At 46.3% G+C, this 19013-nt stretch overlaps 1 protein-coding gene across 5 annotated transcripts in view; it reads right to left on the reverse strand.

Annotated features, from left to right (window-relative positions):
• The window catches only part of SLC11A2 (solute carrier family 11 member 2), a 679758-nt gene that overhangs the window by 368805 nt on the left and 291940 nt on the right, over positions 1–19013 (reverse strand). For all 5 annotated transcript variants that reach the window (XR_011304995.1, XM_069653368.1, XM_069653369.1 and 2 more), the window contains exon 6: positions 17245–17351. Coding sequence is in view for 4 of the 5 variants with exons in the window: in XM_069653368.1 (XP_069509469.1) it covers positions 17245–17351 (107 nt within the window). In the remaining variant the exon portion in view is untranslated. The remainder of the gene's footprint in view (positions 1–17244; positions 17352–19013) is intronic.

The raw sequence follows: 19013 nt of genomic DNA on the forward strand, positions 1-19013 counted from the left end.
GGGTCGCACACCACCAATTTGCGTAGGTGTGGGTACCACAGTTGTCTCAGCCACAAAGAAGCAACTAGGATGAGCGCCATCAGTTCCCTGTGGATCTTGTTGACCACCTTCCTCATCAGAGGGGTTGGTGGAAAAGCGTAGGCAAACATCCCTGACCAATTCATCCATAGGGCGTTCCCCTTGGAGCCTGTCTGGGCGAACCTGGATGCAAAGTCTGGGCATTGCCCGTTTTCGCTTGTGGCGAATAGGTCTATAGTGGGGAAACAACACAGATAAAAGGTCTCCTACGACTTCTTCGTGTAGTGCCCACTCGTTTTCTTCTGGAAGGGGATCCCTGCTCAGAGCAACTGCTAGTGAGTTGAGATCCCCTGGAACATGTTGGGATGACAGGTAAATCTTCCGTTTGAGTGCCCATCTCCAAATTTTCTGGCCAAGCTTGGACAGATTTGTTTAAGTAAAACATCACCGTCGTGCTGTCTGTTAGGATCTGCACTGACAGGTTGTATAGGAGGGGTTCGAATGCCCGAAGCGCTCTGAAGACTGCCAGAAGTTCTAGCAGGTTGATGTGGTTCTGAGCCACTGAGTGAGACCAGAGACCCTGAGCTGTGTGGTGAAGGTAGTGAGCTCCCCAACCTGCCAGGAAGGAGTCTGTTGTGACGACGGCCTGTATCTCTGGATCGTAGAAGGGTTTCCCCTTCGTAAGATTCTCTCTTGTCCACCAGCGAAGACTCTGTACTAGTGTTGGCGAAACAACCACTAAATCGTCCCACTGACCACTTGCTTGAGACCACTGTTTCGCCAACCATTACTGCATGGGTCGCATGCGCAGGCGGGCGTGGCGAACCAGGTAAATTCAAGATGTCATCATGCCTAGCAAACGCATCGCTTTGCGCACCCTTATTTGGCAAACCCGGCCTGATATTGAGGAATTTGCAGCAACAGATTTCGATTTCTTTCCTCTGATGGAAAGGCCAACCCCTCTTGGATGTTTAGGACAGCTCCTAGGAACTGTTTTGAGGTGCTTGGCACCAGGCTTTATTTTTTCTCGTTCATTGAGAATCCCAATTGGAAGAGGAGGTCGATTGTCCTTTGAATGTTTAGTCTGCAAATTACGGGGGTTTCCCCTGTGATGAGCCAGTCGTCCAGGTAAGGGTACACTGGGATTTCCTCCCTGCGTAGGTGCGCCGCCACCACCGCCGCCAGTACCTTGGTGAATACCCTTGGAGCCGAGGCTATACCGAAGGGCAGCACCTTGAACTGGTAATGCTGGTTGTCTATTTTGAAACGCAAGAATCTTCTGTGCGCTGGGAACATTGAAATATGAAAATAGGCATCTTTCATATCCAATGTTGCCATGTAATCCACCTTTTTTAATAGGGATGATTACCTCTTGGAGTGTAGTCATGTGGAATTTTTGTGGCTTGACATACTTGTTTGCAGGGTGCAAATCTAATACTGGGTGCATTGTTAGATCTTTTTTTGGCACAAGGAAGTAGGTTGAATAAATACCCCCGTTTACCTGGTTGCCCAGGACGAGTTCTATGGTTTGCTTTGAAAGTAGAATGGCGATCTCCTCAAGAAGGATTTTCTGGTGCTCCAACGGGTGTACCTTCTGACTTAGAGGATGGTCGTGGGGGTGCTCAAGTAGTTCTATACAGTATCCTGCGGACACTGTGGACAGCACCCATCTGTCCGAAGTGATCCCTTCCCATGCGTGGGTGAAGGTGGCCCCCCTACTGGGGATGCATGGGAGGGGACCCGAAGGGGAACGTCACTGTTTACTGGGTGGGGTACCACCTCTGGCGGGGCTGCCTCTACCCCTAGTGCAGCCTCTGCGCTGCCCTCTGGGGAAGGCTTGTGATGCTTGGAACCGATTGTTGCCCCATGGGGTTCCTTGATTTTGATAGTAATTCGAAACTCTCCTAGAGCTTTGGCCCCGAAGAGTTTCCTCTCTGTCCTGAGGGTTTATTTGTAAGTTGTCCGAGAGATTTTAGTGTCACATACTCGTCCGTAGCTGTCTTTAAGGCTTCCTCCCCTGCCTGCCGAATAGTACGTCCGGCTCTACCGGCATGTCTATAAGAGTGGCTTGGGTCTCGGGTTTGAACCCCGACTGTCTTAACCATGCGTGACGCTTTATCACAGTGCCTTCTGCGTTTAGTCTTCCAGCATTATCTGCTGCATCAAAGTTAGTTTTCAGAATGCATCCTGAAACCAACCTTCCATCTGTTGCTAGCTGGGCCAACTGGCTCTCCAGTGGTTCAGGTGCGAAGAATACCAAAGCATCTACTTGTTCCCACTGGTGGCAATTATAGCTTGCCAACAGAGTTGTGCTGTTTGCAATTCGTGTCTGATAGGCGGAAGTGGTGGCAACTTTCCTGCCGAGAGAATATAGTCTTTTGCTCTCCTTATCAGGAGGTGCTTCCGAAGAAGCGAGAGGTGTACCTGACCTCTTTCTGGTGGTTGTTACTACCAGGGAGTCGGGTTTTAATTGGCCTCTAATGTATAGGGGGATCAGAAGGTGCGGCACGGAATAATTTTTCAACTCGTGGATTAACCGCACAAGTAAGATTTGGAATTACCAGCGAGGGGTCAATTCTACGCTGGACAGACTTTAATATAGGGATAGTCTGAGCAACGGCTCATTTGTCACCCAGGATCTTTTCTGCAAAATCCCTGTCCTCTTGGACACCTTGTGCGTCAATTTGAAAATGGGCTGCCTTGGCCAGTACCTCGTTGAGGATTGGTTGATTATCTACCGGTGAGTTATGCACCGGGGGTTCTTTAGGAATTGGGGAGTCAAGATTGTATGCTTTAGCCTCATCCTCCTCATCCTCCTCCTCCTCCTCCTCCTCCTTCTTCTCCTGGCCCTCATCATCCCCATAATAAGAAATAATCCCATTGCAGCAGGGATTCAGATTCACAATAATGTCTTAGCAGCAACATCTATTGCTCTAATGCCGTTCATGAAACTATATGAGGCATTAAATGACACAGTGCGAGATCAAAACTCGATGCTGTCACTGATGAATCCCAAATTGACCTCATTGGAAAAATGCAACGAACACTTAAGCAGTCGCCTAGATTCGGAAGCTGCTGCCACATACCAATGGCACTCCCGTATAAATGAAATAACAAAACGAGAGGCCCATGAAAAAGTAGACCTTGCCGAAGCACTCGTAGAATGTACAAAGTGGATCAGGCACAATGTGGCTGTACAGCCGCGAGGACTCACGACGTCAGTGCCCTGCACTTGCAACCAACATAAATGACATTCTTCTCATAACCCTATCGATATCAGCTGAGTTCCATTCTTTGGAGCTAGGGATAACTACAACATCTTCCGTTTCTTTTTCCATACCCATGTCGTGAGCAGTGGGTGGGACCTATATCTATTCATATATATCTCTGCATACTCCGACACATTTCCCCTTATTTCTCCGATCCCCCCCCACCCCCAACCTTCACAGAGTGACTGCAATCATGTCCATTGTCCTCTCCTGACTAGATTATGCAACCTCCATCTATATGGTCGCCGCCTACCAACTCAAAAAGCATCAGAGTCCAGAACTCTGCAGCCAAACTCCTCCTTTGCCAAAGAGAGCACATCACCTCCGTCCTTCACTGGCTCCCAATCGGACAGCGGGTCACTTTCAAAGTCATGTGACCCCCTCACGTTCGACACACCCAAGACTACATGGCCTTCCGCAAAGTTCTAAAACCTGGCTCTACCCGTGATGCTGATTAAGACCTTTGAAGGCTCTGAAGACCCTACAGCCTGCAGACAAATGTTCAATGAAATACAGAGCATTGACACCTCGGATTACGACTAATAAATCACGAATAAAGCACCCTCTGAACGCAGCAATCACAAAATGCGTAATGAAACCAAGAACAGTGGGCTCGTAAGAATAAAACATCCATTCCAGACACTCACATCCCCCATCACTATGCTTACTCTCTACTCTACACCAACACACAAAAGATTGCAGCTACACCCCTCAATCAATGTCGGCCTAGCTGCTCACATATGAACAACAACCCACGAACACCTCAACATCCTGCTAGAACGCAGCTATACCCCACGAAAAATCGGCCTAGCTGCACACATAAGCGTCCTATACAGGCCTAATGCAGCCAGAATCCAGTCTCGGAGACGAACCTCCTGACTGCACACATTGAACTTATCTCAATACCACCACACCTATTGCTAACATGCAGCTACCATCAGCCAATCGCATCAGCTGCACACATAATGAGTGTACACAAGCACCATATGATACCCTACTCTCTCTACTGACATGGACTACGGTCCCAGAGGGCGTTCAACTCACAAGTGCTTTGAGGTCATACCAATGATATATAGAGCGTTATATAAATATCAAATAACATAACATTAAAAGTTCTAAGATGGAAGTGTGCAAGCCCCAAACAGTGTAGTTATTTGCCAAAATTCTGTTTTGTTGACTATCGAATGCCATTGATAAATCAACAAAAGCTATACAGAGCACCTGGCTTGCACTTGTATAAAGTGTAGGATTAGACCATTCTGGCAGGCTCCCTTTCGGAAGGAAGACTGGTGTATATTGGGCCCGTTTGAGGCGACAACCAAGGTTGCAATGTGTTCTAAAAGAATAGCAGAAACAATTTTACAACTGGCATCAAGTAATGTTACTGGTCTGTAATTTGAGAGTTGGAGTCAAGATTGTGTGACGATTCACCAGGTATCGTCACTTCTACCCGTGGGGGGGTTCCGAAGAGGCTAGGGTGGTGCAGCCACTACCAAATAGTCCCAGCAGGGGTGGTTTTATGTGTTAGAACCGCAAGGGGAGGGACTCCTTTTCTGGGGATTAGTACGATCACCCAGGGTACAGCCAGTTGAACAACGTCACATCCAAAACTTCCCCAACACCCTCCCCCTCCATTCCAAGCCACTTCCTTGAGAGTAGACCCATGTATTACTGTAGTACTTGGGATTAAAACAAAACAAACTACCAGGACTAAGAAGAGCACAGAGGACATGAGGATTACTGACTGTACTGGTACGAGGTGGCCCCAAGGTGGAATAAAGATCAAGGTGACAAAAGAAACAAAGGACTGGCAACAATGTATAAGAAGAGACAATGGACTAAAGAACATGTCAAGCCCAGCCAGGAGAGGCAGTAGAGGCGGAAGCTGTCCAAGCATGGAAATTTCAAACCTGGATGGCAGACCAGAGGAAGGGAACAACAGAGAAAGCCAGCGAGCAGCTGAGATGGTCCTCCTGGGGTCTCACTGGAACAAACCCATCCACGAGATAAGCTCGAAGAGGCAGAGAGACGAACCTCTGTCCCAGGAAGCCCCAGTGACATGCCTAAGTCCCAGTCAAAGTAACAGGTGGTACAGGAGACCCAGAAGGGACACAAGAGTACAAGTAGGACAGGCTCGGGTGACTCTCCCTCGGCTGCAGCACTGCTGTGGGGCCCAAGAAGGGTCAGCCATACATCCAAACTAATCTTTCTCATAGCAGTGGCATAGATAAGCCAGTTGACCACCAGAGAAGGGTCTGGGACCCCAACATAAGTGAAATAAGCATCAGAGGAAAGCATCCTCAGAGCAGTCGCAGAGATAAGTACATAGATGACAAAGAGAAGGGTCTAGGACCCCAGCGCCAATGAAACGGACATCCGAGGAAACCTTCCTCATCACAGTTGCATAGATAAGTGTACTGAAAATCAGAGAATGATTTGGGACTTTGCTTATACCGTGAGTGGCAAAATAAACCCCAAGTTTGAAAGATACGTAAAAGAACTCTCAAGCACCAGAAGGGAGTTATTCTGCTGGTGAAGAAACTAAAGCCCTCTGAATATACACAAAAGACGACAGGGGAAGGGGTCATTCTCCCTAGCCTTGTTGTGAACTATTATGGAGTGTGCAGACCAATACCAGGAGATGGGCATCATGTTCCTGGTCCAGAAAGTTGAGTTGTACAAAGGTTTTGTTGGAACCACAAGCCTGGGGAAGCAAGTCATTCCCCCTAGCATCCTTTTGCAAGAGAACATTTTGGGAACACCACCCAAATACCAGGAGAAGGGAATCATTATCTTGGAGAAGGAGCTTTCTGTTGGATTAAAGTATTCTTTAGTTGTAGTTTAAGGGACAGAAGTAGGCTGTGACACAGGATGGTGGAGTTTGATTTTGACTGACATTCTGACAGATCCTTTAGTATTAGTTTGAGACAGGCAAGGCCCTCTTAGATAGGGATAGTGAGGGTTTGCTTTTTACTATAAATAAAAATGTTTATAGCAACCATCATCCCACACATGTGGCAGCTTTCTTCTTCAACACCCTTACAATTGATACTACAAAGGCAGAGCTCTAAGATGGCAGAATGACTTTAGACAAACATGTGAGAATATTAGCTCACAAGATAGGATTTTCTTTAAAGATAATTCGGAATGAAATCTGGGCCAGTTGCTGTAGATGTATTCGATCTCTAATGACTGCAACAATTTGTTCCAAAGGGAGGTAAAGCTCCCTGTAGCTAATGTGCTTGGACGGCAAGTTAAATAGTAGAGTTGTTTGCTTCATAGCATATAGATCAGAGTAGCAGGCAACCCAGGCCGATTCAGAGATCGGATCTAGCTGCAATTTGGCTTGTCTTGGTTGCGGACCATTAATAAGGTCCCAGAAGGAACAAGTCTTCTGCCTCAAAATAATCTGAAGCATATTTTCACTATCCCTCCTGAGGGAAAGAAATGTCATAAAACATGTACTTTGAACCATTTACATTCTCAAGAGAGGGGCCTCCGCACTCTAATTAATTTTGTTTCTAAATTTGATTGTGACCAAGTCGATTTAAAAATTGAGATTTACATGTTGTAGAAAACGTAGGCTACACAAGTTGCTAGATGGAAGTAAAAATCAGGTGACCGATAATAAGGTATCAGTTGACTGGTAATAAGGCAATGTCTGGTAATAAACCATCAGTTAAGGATGTAGAAACACCTATGGTCTTTCACTCTCAAACAAGAATCAGGGAGTGATGGTGCATGCCCAATACCTTTTGATTTACAACCAATGGGCAGATGGTTAGGTAAATTTTTCCACAACCATCTGGTAAGTGAACACTGGACCCAAGATAGAGAATCCAAACTTTCACTATTCAGAGGCTTAGCAGATCAATCTAGCTTCAATTAGTGGACGGGATAAGGCTGGTAGGTACTGCTAGGCCCATTAGATGACACACATGAGTACACTACGCAGGTATGCTGAAAAATATACACTGTTTATGATATAATTACAAATAAAGCAGCCATCAGTACAAATAAGTACAATAAAATAAACGCCAGAAAGTTAGCATGTAGAAACAGTAAAGGGACTTATGTAGGTCACTTCCCACTCCTGACGCCAGTGTCAGGACTAAATGTTGGAGGCAGGCTCTAAACCTTGGAATGAGAAAAAAAAGGGGTTCCTAAACAGAGGTTAATCGCATACACATAGTAAAGAATCAAAGTGCCACACACAAATAAACCAATATTACATTGCAACATTAGACTATCCTAACAAAGGAGACGTAGGTACAAAGCAGCAAATGGGAACGGGCCAAAGGTGATCAATCTAAGGGCAGAGGAACGTATTGTGATAAACACTGGAAAGCAGCACTGTACTAGGCAAATAAAGGTCTCAGTACTGTCATGCGCAGTAGGAAGGTCAGGCATACCGCCTTACAGAACACTCATACCCCCGGGGACTCCCTGACACATAATACAGCGAGACTCTCCAAGTCACAGTCAGCCCTTCACATGGTCACGCTACCTGTGGTGTGAGGGAAGCGTCACCAGCTTCCAGACTCTGTCAGAGGGCGATATTATTTGTTCCCTCGTTTCCAGTGGCAACTGCCATGGAGATTGCGAGAGGGCTGGAGCAGGAGCAGTCGGCGACAACCACTTCCTGGTTCCGGGCCGAATTCCCAGTCACGTGCCCTGAGCTCCGCTCACGTGATCAGGAGTCAGCAGGGATAAAAGCGGCGCACTTTGAACCACTCGCCGCTTCACAGCTGTTTCACGACACTGTTTGGCATTTTCGATTCACATTGGATTCATTTGAATACAGACCTCAAGCCTACGGATTACGGACTGGTTATTCTTGCTCCTTGATTTGGTGTTTGGTTTCTGCTCAGATTTAGGGACTTTTGGACTTGGCTAACGTTTAACAGATTGCTTTGGATTACCCTTCTCCGCTTTGTCAAGTATTCTACGGTCTTCAGGGTTCCTTGAACTGCTACGTTACCACAGTATTAAGAATACATCCAAGAATCATCAGGTGGTAGCCAGCGCTGAGTTTTCTGGCGCCTAGCTTTAAGGATTGCTGACGCTTCCCTGCACCACAGCCTCAGAGTTCCCAGCAGTTGTAAAATCACCCTGGGGTAAGCCCTTTTTCAATAACAGTTACATTGTTGACAGTACTGTGCTTGTTTGTACAAATAGCTAATTCATTCCACAGCTCTGGGGTCCTCGGCGGCGTCTGGTCCTGCGAAACAACAACCACCTGTGGCCTCAAGGCTCGCACAGGGAGTAGTTTTCTTTCTCTCTGTGTGGAACTTGGGGACAGAGGCCCATATATTCTTCACGACGAGTCAAGTCAAGTCAAGACAGACTGTGAAGCCGCGGGTTGTGTTGAATATGGAGGCCGCAGCCAACGACCCCGTGGCTACATTGGTACATGCAATCACAGTGTTGAGGGCGGATATGACCGCCGCCAATACCGCTATACATCAGTGGTTAGATCTCATCCAAAGTGCTCACAATCCCTTACCCGCTGATGCAGAGTTTGGTGATTTGGCGGCCCAACCACAAGTAGCGCCACCTGTCGTTCCCACGGCGGCACCTCAAGTTCCCGCACTGGTGCCCACGCCCTTTCCTTTGGCTGCTCCATAAAGATTTCTTGGGGATCCCAGAAAGTTTCGTACATTCATAAACCAATGCAAATTGCATTTTCTCTGTAGACCTCAGGCTTTTCCCAATTCCACCACAAAGGCGGCATTTACCTTATCCCATCTAGCTGGTACAGCTGCCGCTTGGGCAAACCCGTTACTGGAAAACAACAGTCCCGTTCTTTATGATTTTGACTTACAAGTCACAGAAATGTCTCAGGTATTTGACACACAACATGTTGAATTAGTTGACCTCGCCCTACAGACGGCGTTCTGAACGTAAATCTGAAGCAGAGTTTCCTAATACAGTTCAGACCTCCTCTTCCACAGATACAGGTGGTGAACCCATGCAAATAGGCGGAATCCGCAGTGAGATTTCCCAAATCGAGCGAGAACGCCGTAGAACTGACAACGCCTGTTATTATTGTGGCCTAAACGGTCCTTTTGTAAAGACTTGTCCTCGGTGTCCCAAGACTAAAAATTCGGTTTTTCGGACTGCTCGACCCTAGATTCGAGGGCCGGATCGAGCAGTTCATCCACTCCCTCGGAAATGATACCTGCTTTTGGGAGGGTTAGGCCAGTGGTGGTACAGGCTACTTTGAAACCCACATCAGATGCCATTCACACAGTTTCTATTGTTATTGATTCAGGTGCCACAGGCAATTATGTCGATATAATGTTGGCCAAGTCATTGAATCTACCCCTGGTTACACATGCAGTTGACAGCACGGCATTCATTTCCAGTCCGATCAGACAACAAACTGCCCCAATCACCATGAATATACAAAACACCCATCAGGAAGTGATTTCCTTTGATCTAATCTCGATGCCACAGTTCGGGTTGATATTGGGTAACCCGTGGTTGAAACAACATAATCCACTGATTGACTGGAAGTCTGGGCGTGTTCATTTTGAGTCAGAAATATGTCAAAATGATTGCCTCACCGCACCCGAAGGTATTGATTCACCCCCACATGCTTTGGGTGCCATCACACAGCTCACATTGAACGATGACCTTCTTTCTTCTTCATCAGAGTCACACTTGGTGGGGGCGATTGCAACTGGCATTCCTTCAGAATACCAAGATTTTCAGGAGGTTTTCGATAAGGGCTCTTCTGAAATCCTTCCTCCACATCGCCCTTATGATTGTCCTATTGACATAATTCCTGATTCCATCATTCCTTCGGGACGCATTTATTCACTGTCTCCCTCAGAGGAACAAGCTCTCAAGGATTACATCCAAAAGGCCCTAAAAACTGGTCACATACGCCCTTCTACCTCTCAGGCGGCCAGCCCTATTTTTTTTGTTCCCAAAAAGGAGGGCGACTTACGTCCCTGTGTGGATTACCGCTGCTTGAATTCCATCACCATAAAAAAAATCGGTATCCTATCCCTTTGATCACCCCATTGTTGGATAGATTAAGTCATGCCACTGTCTTTACGAAACTCGATCTCCGTGGAGCATATAACTTGCTTAGGATTCGCCCCGGTCGACGAGTGGAAAACTGCTTTTTGTACTCGATATGGGCTGTTTGAATATGTGGTTATGCCCTTTCGGCTCTGTAACGCCCCAGCCACATTTCAACGTTTCATGAACGAGGTATTCCATGACTTGCTGGATGTATGTGTAGCGGTATATCTTGATGATATTCTCGTTTTTTCACAAAACTTAAAAGAACATGTGACACACATCCGCGAGGTTTTGTCCAGCCTTCGCTAAAATTCACTCTTTGCTAAACCTGAGAAGTGTCAGTTTCATACTGACAGTTTGGAATTCCTGGGATTCCATATTACGCCCGGAGGTCTATCCATGAATCATTCCAAAGTTCATGATGTGTTGGATTGGCCGAAGCCCAGTAACCTTAAGGCATTACAATCATTTCTGGGCTTCTCAAATTACTACAGGCGTTTTATTCAGGATGTTTCCTCCATTGTAACACCCCTTACTGCATTAACTAGTCCAAAGGTGCCTTTTGTGTGGTTAGAAGAACACCAGACAGCTTTTGACGCATTAAAGACAGCGTTTACCACTGCCCCCGTTTTGAAACATCCCGATCCAGAACTCCCTTTCATAGTGGAAGCAGACGCATCCTCATTTGCCCTTGGCGCAGTGTTATCCCAGCATTGCCCTTATTCAGGTCAATTACATCCAGTGGCATTTCATTCCCGAAGGTTTTCCCCTACCGAAAGCCATTACACTGTTACGGAAAAAGAATCATTAGCCATCAAAGATGCCTTTCAAGTTTGGCAACATCATCTATTAGGGGCAAAATATCCAATCACGGTATTCACAGATCATCGTAATATCCAAGACTTAGCCTCACTCAAGTGTATCAATAGCCGGCAGGTGCGGTGGTATTTATTCTTTGCGGCCTTCGACTTCCAGATCAAACATAGATCGGGCTTGTCCCATGGAAAGGCAGACGCATTATCTCGTTCCCCTGGTGGAGTCTCCCTACCTGTTTTTCCGGAAACCCTGTTAGATCAACATGTCATTTGTCTATGTACACCTCCTTTACCACTACTGAAATCGATTCGAACATGGGTTTCACTACATCCTGAACAAGTCTCAGAGTGGGATCCGGTGTTTCATGATGGGTTACCTTTCATCCAGAATAAATTATGGTTACCAACAGCAGAGACCCGCAATCTTGCTCTGGAATGGTCCCATGACAGTGCCATTAATGGACATCCTGGACAAAAGAGGACGTTGGACCTCCTCAAACGTTGGTGTTGGTGGCCATCCATGAAACACAATGTTGAAGGCTGTGTGAACCCGTGTGCAATATGTGCCCAGTGTAAACATCGCCGGGGGTGGCCAGTGGGCCTTTTACATCCTTTGCCTGTACCTCCTCGACCCTGGCACACAGTTTCAATGGATTTTGTGACAGACTTACCCCGAACCAAGGGCTTTGACACAGTTTGGGTGGTGGTGGATTCTTTTTCTAAGCTTGCTCGATTTATTCCCTGTTCTGGCATACCGTCCGCCCCAGCCCTGGCCAACCTTTTCTTTAAATCTGTCTTCTGTCTTTTTGGGCTACCCACGGTTATTATCTCGGACAGGGGCCTGCAATTCACGTCTCGGTTCTGGCGGGCACTCGCAGGTCTCCTGGGCATTGATTCCCGTTTCTCATCCACCTATCATCCGGAAACGGATGGCCAGACTGAGAGGGTGAACCAGGCCATGCAACAGTATTTATGCTGTCTCATCTTACAGCACCAACAATCATCGTTAAATATCCTACACCTTGCTGAATTCGCTTACAATAACTCTTTGCACGCTTCTACTGGTTCTTCTCCTTTTTATGTTCTGTATGGTCAGCATCCCCGTACCTTGCCTGTTCCTGATTTCACACTTTGTTAATCCTGCTGCGGTTGCATGTGCACGTGACCTATCGGCTATTCATGCCCAGACGCTCACTCATCTTCGCCAGGCTCAGGCGTCGGCGAAGTCTGCGGCTGATAGACGAAGGGCTGTGGCACCTTCCTATTCTGTGGGGGACAGGGTTTGGCTTTCTTCACGTCACCTACGACTGCCAGGTTGTCGAAAATTGCTCCCCCATTTTGTAGGACCCTATAGGATTTCTGCAGTGATCAACCCAGTGGCCTATCGCCTCTCTGTTCCCACTTCTTGGCGCATCGATCCTGTGTTTCATACCTCCTTATTGAAACCTTGTCCCGCTCCTACCCGTCTTCGCTCTGCCCTGGGACCCATTTCTGTGGGTAGTTCTGAGGAGTATGAGGTGTCGAACATTCTGGGGTCTCGTGTGATTAGGGGTGGTCTCCAGTATCTTGTGGACTGGGCAGGTTTCGGCCCAGAGGAACGATGTTGGATTCCTGCGGCAGATGTCCATGCCCCTGCGGCTGGTTTCTCATTTTCACCTGGACCATCCTGCATGCCCACGTGGTCGTGGGCCATTGGGGGGGGGCTCCGTCATGCGCAGTAGGAAGGGCAGGCACACCGCCTTACAGAACACTCATATCCCCGGGGACTCCCTGACACATAATACAGCAAGACTCTCCAAGTCACAGTCAGCCCTTCACATGGTCACGCTACCTGTGGTCCGAGGGAAGCGTCACCAGCTTCCAGGCGGGCGATATTATTTGTTCCCTCGTTTCCAGTGGCAACTGCCATGGAGAATGCGAGAGGGCTGGAGCAGGAGCAGTCGGCGACAACCACTTCCTGTTTCCGGGCCGAATTCCCAGTCACATGCCCTGAGCTCCGCTCATGTGATCAGGAGTTGGCAGGGATAAAAGCGGCACACTTTGAACCACTCGCCGCTTCACAGCTGTTTCACGACACCGTTTGGCGTTTTCGATTCACATTGGATTCATTTGAATACAGACCTCAAGCCTACGGATTACGGACTGGTTATTCTTGCTCCTTGGATTTGGTGTTTGGTTTTCTGCTCGGATTTACAGACTTTTGGACTTTGGTTAACGTTTAACGGATTGTTTTGGATTACCCTTCTCTGCTTTGTCAAGTGTTCTACGGTCTTCAGGGTTCCTTGAACTGCTACGTTACCACAGTATTAAGAATACATCCAAGAATCATCAGGTGGTAGCCAGCGCTGAGTTTTCTGTCGCCTGGCTTTAAGGATGGCTGACGCTTCCCTGCACCACAGCCTCAGAGTTCCTGGCAGTTGTAAAATCACCCTTGGGTAAGCCCTTTTTCAATAACAGTTACATTGTTGACAGTACTGTGCTTGTTTGTACTAATACCTAATTCATTCCACAGCTCTGGGGTCCTCGGCGGCGTCTGGTCCTGCGAAACAACAACCATCTGTGGCCTCAAGGCTCGCATAGGGAGTAGTTTTCTTTCTCTCTGTGTGGAACTTGGGGACAGAGGCCCATATATTCTTCACGAAGAGTCAAGTCAAGACAAGTACATTGTAAAATCCCACAGAATATATTAGCAATGTACTTGGACATTCACAATGTTATTCAATGGCAGGTAGAACTAAATTCAATATAAAATCACTGGCATTAAAAACACCAAACTGGTAATGCAAATTTAGGGGACCCAGGAAAAATGTTACTGTCCAGGCAAGTACAAGCTGGGGTTACTTCAAGGGAATTTCCAGTGTGCCCAGAGATTTTTGATTGGAGACCATGGGAAAACAGAGGCAGTTAATACTATACTACGCAAGTGCAGAAGCCGGGGGAACAAGGCAGAGGGGAACCCATAGGAGACACTCAATTCGAGATCCATCCCAGAGTCCACGAACCAGAAGGCCAGGCAGAGCTGGGTGCAGAAGACACACAAGGACATGTTCCAGTCCATGGGAAACTGCGGTAGAGAAGGGGACCTCAAATAACCACTTGTCCATGAACTAGGGGACCATGATGCAGACTTCTAAGAATACATCAGGACCCAAGCACTCGGGGACAAGTACTGAAGGTGCAGGTCTTGCCGGATTAGACCCATTCATTTGCTATCTCCTGTGCATGCAACCTAAAATGGCATTGATAATATCATACAACCATTAATTCTAGCCACAATGAAATATTTACGAGATACAAGTAATTTTATTAAGATTTTGGACAAAGTAGACAGACATGACCAAAGAAATACTTTTCACAATGAATACTGCAAGTCTTCATACATAAATATCGGAAGAAAAAGGGTTGGAGGCCATGGAGCTGAGGTCATTGAAAAAGGTGCCAACACAATTATTATTTTGAAACTATTCAAATTTAGATTGACCAATTTTCTTTTCACTTTGAAGAACAGCCTTTTTTTGTACAAATATTCGGGTCATCAATGGGAGCATAGCTCCAGTATATGCAAATAAATATGTTGAATAATCAAAGATGGATAAAAGATAAATGTGGTAGTTCGGAATCAGGAGTCGGACACAGTGCCAATTCTTCTTTATAATAAAACATAAATCGCCAAGCTATCGCCAAGTCTAAGATTTTCTGCCCTATTATATAAAGGAAAACAAAGGTTGCTCGTCAGGGCGTCGTAAAAAACAAGAACATGTCCTCTGTCCAGAATCCTATACTAACCACAGTTCTGCCCCTACCACAACAGAAAACTAAACATTTAACAAAAGGTACATTTAGGTCCCGGGCCAGGCAAAAGAATGGTGGATGGTTTCTGACTCCCCCCTTACTCCCCAGTGTATCGGAATTGATAGGGAGCCTGCCCCAACCCAGAGCCCAGTCCAGGAGGTATCTTAATTGTCTCTGTAATCTTTCTCTCCTTGGCGCAGTTCAAACAGGTACACGGAATGGCTCTCATCCTCTTATCCACTTAGGGACTCCTGACTCGTGTCCCCACTCTGAGTGGTCTCGTTTTTGTACCTTACCAAGCAAGGTCCTGTCATCCTCTCCCCCTGGGTAGTTACTGGTCTTTACCCCACATTGGGGTCTTGCTCTTTTCAACGGCCGTTGGGGTATCATCTCTCTCATCCTGCCTTGGTGTCTAGTTCATCTCTTCTCACCTTCGGGTCTCATTTCCTTCACCCCGACTTGGGATTTGCTTTCTCTTACTCGGCTAAAGGGTTGGTTTTCCGGGACCCCATCTTGGGGTCTGGTTTCTTTCACTCGAACTTGGGGTCTGGTTTCTCGCATCCAGCGTTGGGGTCTCATATCTTTCTGGGTTTAGTTGGCCCTTGCTGGCTTCCTTCCGGTTCCCCAGAGCCACTGCGTGCATGTGGTCCTGGAGCGGTGCACCTCTGGAGTGTCGGGGGAGTCGACCGATGCAGCACTACTTCTTTGCCGCCTTCTTTGTGTTCCGCTTCTGTTGGTGGCCCTTCTCGACAAGCTGGTCTGTTGTATTAGGAATGTAACCGAGACACTTGCAAGGGATAAGACTATAACATTCCACATAAAACAAATTCCAAAGCGCAAGAAAATACCTAAGAAGACTACAAAGTGAGTGCAACAAGGCATCCATTCGAAATACTAGAGACATCATGGCAAGTAGACATGATGTGGAGAAGAGGTGAGAGGAGATCTAATGGAGCCATTCGCATACATTCAGTGTATGGATAAACAGATGTGTATTCCCTAATGTACTTCCTAGATGAACCGAGTTCGAATGCATTTGCAACCTCGAGGTGTGGTGCAATCAGGTGTCTCGGAATGCAGGCCTTTCTGCAGGTGTACCACCTGTGTTCTAAGTCAGCTGGTGCTTGCCAAACCTCCAGCTGCCATTGCCCCACTTACCTCGATAGAGTCATGAGTGTCTCCTCTGTCCACTCGCCTACTTCTCGTATCCTGCTGCCAGCCGGACTCTCCCACACTCCCCTGAATTATTTTTCAACTGCGGATAGCTTCCCAACTACCTATTCCCTGCCTACGCTCCTCATTGAATTCGGTCTCAATTTTGACTAAATCTTTATGGCCATTGTTTACTAATACCTATAACATACATGACACCACCACTGGTAAGAAGAGAGTCCAAGGTTTTCATTCTTACCCTTCACCTACAATTCGCCCTCTTCATAGGGCAGAGATAATCTTGCCATATTTTGAAAGAAAGGGGATGTATGTATGTATGTATGTTTATTATTTAAGTATAAACCAGGTTAAGGTTATACAAAGCAATCAAAGGATGAGAATGGAAGTGTTGGCATTGGCAATCTGGAAGAAAGGGGTGAGATTTGAAGAGACATCAGGTGGTGACCATTGATGCACTTTGCTTGAAAAAATGCGAAGAAGCAGTGTTCCGAGTTGCTATGCTGAGCAATATTATAGGAAATATATATTGTCCAATGCTGTTCAGAGATTCTGTGCAAACCCTAAGCAAAGACCAGTAGAGCCATTTTGATTTGGGCTAAATTTGGGCTAAATATGGACTGTGTGTCTCATTCCAAGTTCAGCGGTGCGGGAAAGAAGTGGTGGACAATCCACTGCCAACACTTTTTTTGGCAGTAATGGAATAACCCCAATTTTTCCTAACATTGGAGGTGAAGTTGAGGATTTACCTCCAGCAACAAGCTGGAGGGGAATCTGCCACTTTACTGCCAGGTTTACCATGCAGTTATTCCACCACCGGTAAATCTGCCAAAAATCCCCATGAAGTCCCATGGACTGCAGAAATGGGAAATTACCACTACTTGTAACCCCATGGTAAATCCATGGGAGCAAATGGCAGTAACGGTAATCAGGTTAAGCAGAAATGTGGCCAATTTACTGGCGAATTACCACCAAACCCATAGTGAGGACCTATGTATATAGATCGATTCCCAATACTACTGGTGATTTGAAACAAGTTATAATTGAGTCTGCAATAGAACAGCCATACAATGTTGTCTTGCGTAAAGGTCATTTTCAACAGTCATGAAAGCAAAAAAACACTTGCAAAAGAATGCTCAACTTACCGGCCTGCAGACAGTAGGCTGATCGCAATCGCCGAGCCAATGACTTCTTGCATATCTGAACCAATGATAGCCAGTTCAACCATCAGCCACAGTAAAATGCGAGGAACCTGCCATGACACAAATGGCAGATAAGACAGATTAGATGCATACAAGAAGAAGGCTATTAGAGGGTGCAACAAGGAATTCATTGGAAATGCTAGGACAAGAGAATGATAAATACACATGGTGTGGAGGAGAAGGGCGAGGGGATATATGAACGAGCCATTCATATACATTCAGTGTATGGATAAAGTAGAGTAAGTGGACATATTTAATTGAAGGTGTAGTTAAAGAACACAGACGAAGTGAGCAAGGCAGAGACAATGTCTGTTCTTTCACTTTATTTAATACTGATTCTCCATAATGACCCCACCAGAACCCATTCTCCTCCTATCACACACACTGTCTCCTCGAACCCCCACATCTCGCATTCCGTTCACCCATTCCATAATCCTTTCCTTCCTTCTGACAGGTTCTGCTCGCATAAGCAATAATCTAACCTATCTTTTGATGGGTCCATGTGTTAAAAACGGGGCAAAAATGTCTATTTACACAAAACAAATCATAGCAAAAAAGCCCTGGTTTTGCAGCCGCCACAATCAATGTAATGGATAGAGGGGGACACCCTATGCAACCGCCGGACCCATTATACCATTAAAGAGGAGCAGGGGACACCCCCGCAACCACTGCTCCCCTTAAATAGTATAATGGGTACACCTTTACCGGGTCAAACCACGATTTTATTTATAGAAAACTTTTTTGCTGCAATTTTATTACTGCACACCCTTCTGTTGCCGTGTTTAAAGAAGACATGGTATCAACAGTAAGACAAAAAGTGACCACAGTTGAAGGGTGCTTATTGAACCTCAATTGGGATTGAAAAACGCCTATCTAATACTAAATCTAAATATGGGAGCAAGCTACGACCATCAAATAATAACGCAGTCCTAGTAGTGTCTTGTCAAAATAAAATGGCATATACTAATAAACCTATTGCCAATCCTTAACTCTAAATACAAATAATGTGGGAAACAATGTTATAGTGTTCAAGAAATGATGTCAGGATATTCAAGCCATTGGCTTCCCTTCCCCACATTTTCAGCATAGGAAAAGGTGGCACACACAAGCTTGGCACGGTCTCTGGCTTCTCTAGCACAAGCGTGCAGTTCAAAACTCCAACATCATGGCCTTCTGTACCAAAGTCTCTTTGCCGCTCAAAGTCTCTTTCAGATGGCCTGATGCAATAAACAAATACAATTCCTTTCAGGATCCTCCTACGCACACTTTTCTAAGGCGATTTACTGTTTGCCTTGGATCCCCCTCCGCCAAGCTCAGATTCACTTTAACACCAAGTTCGTTTTTCACATATACACAATTTTCTTAGGATGTCAACGTATCCAATTTCTTGGGTGACTCACGGTTTACCCCGGAACCCCATCTGCCGGACTCGGGTCTGTTCCAACACACAATCTGCAATCAATCTCCCTCTGCCGGGCTCAGACCAATTTTATCTACTTTGCCATCAACTTTCTTTACTATATTAATATCGAAGATTTTCGATTGGGCACAGGAGTTTGCTTGACCCGTTGCAGGACCACTTCGATTTACAATCCTTTGCCAGACTGTCACTTTTGTCAACTCTCAGCTGGACACCTTACAGAGAATTTTCGATTGAGCATGCAGGCGGTATCGGACCATTCTGTCAAATGTATCGTATATCTTGGCTTCCA

Source organism: Ambystoma mexicanum, chromosome 3q (genome assembly GCF_040938575.1).
Source record: "Ambystoma mexicanum isolate Mex_15411 chromosome 3q, UKY_AmexF1_1, whole genome shotgun sequence".
Taxonomy (NCBI): Eukaryota; Metazoa; Chordata; class Amphibia; order Caudata; family Ambystomatidae; genus Ambystoma; species Ambystoma mexicanum.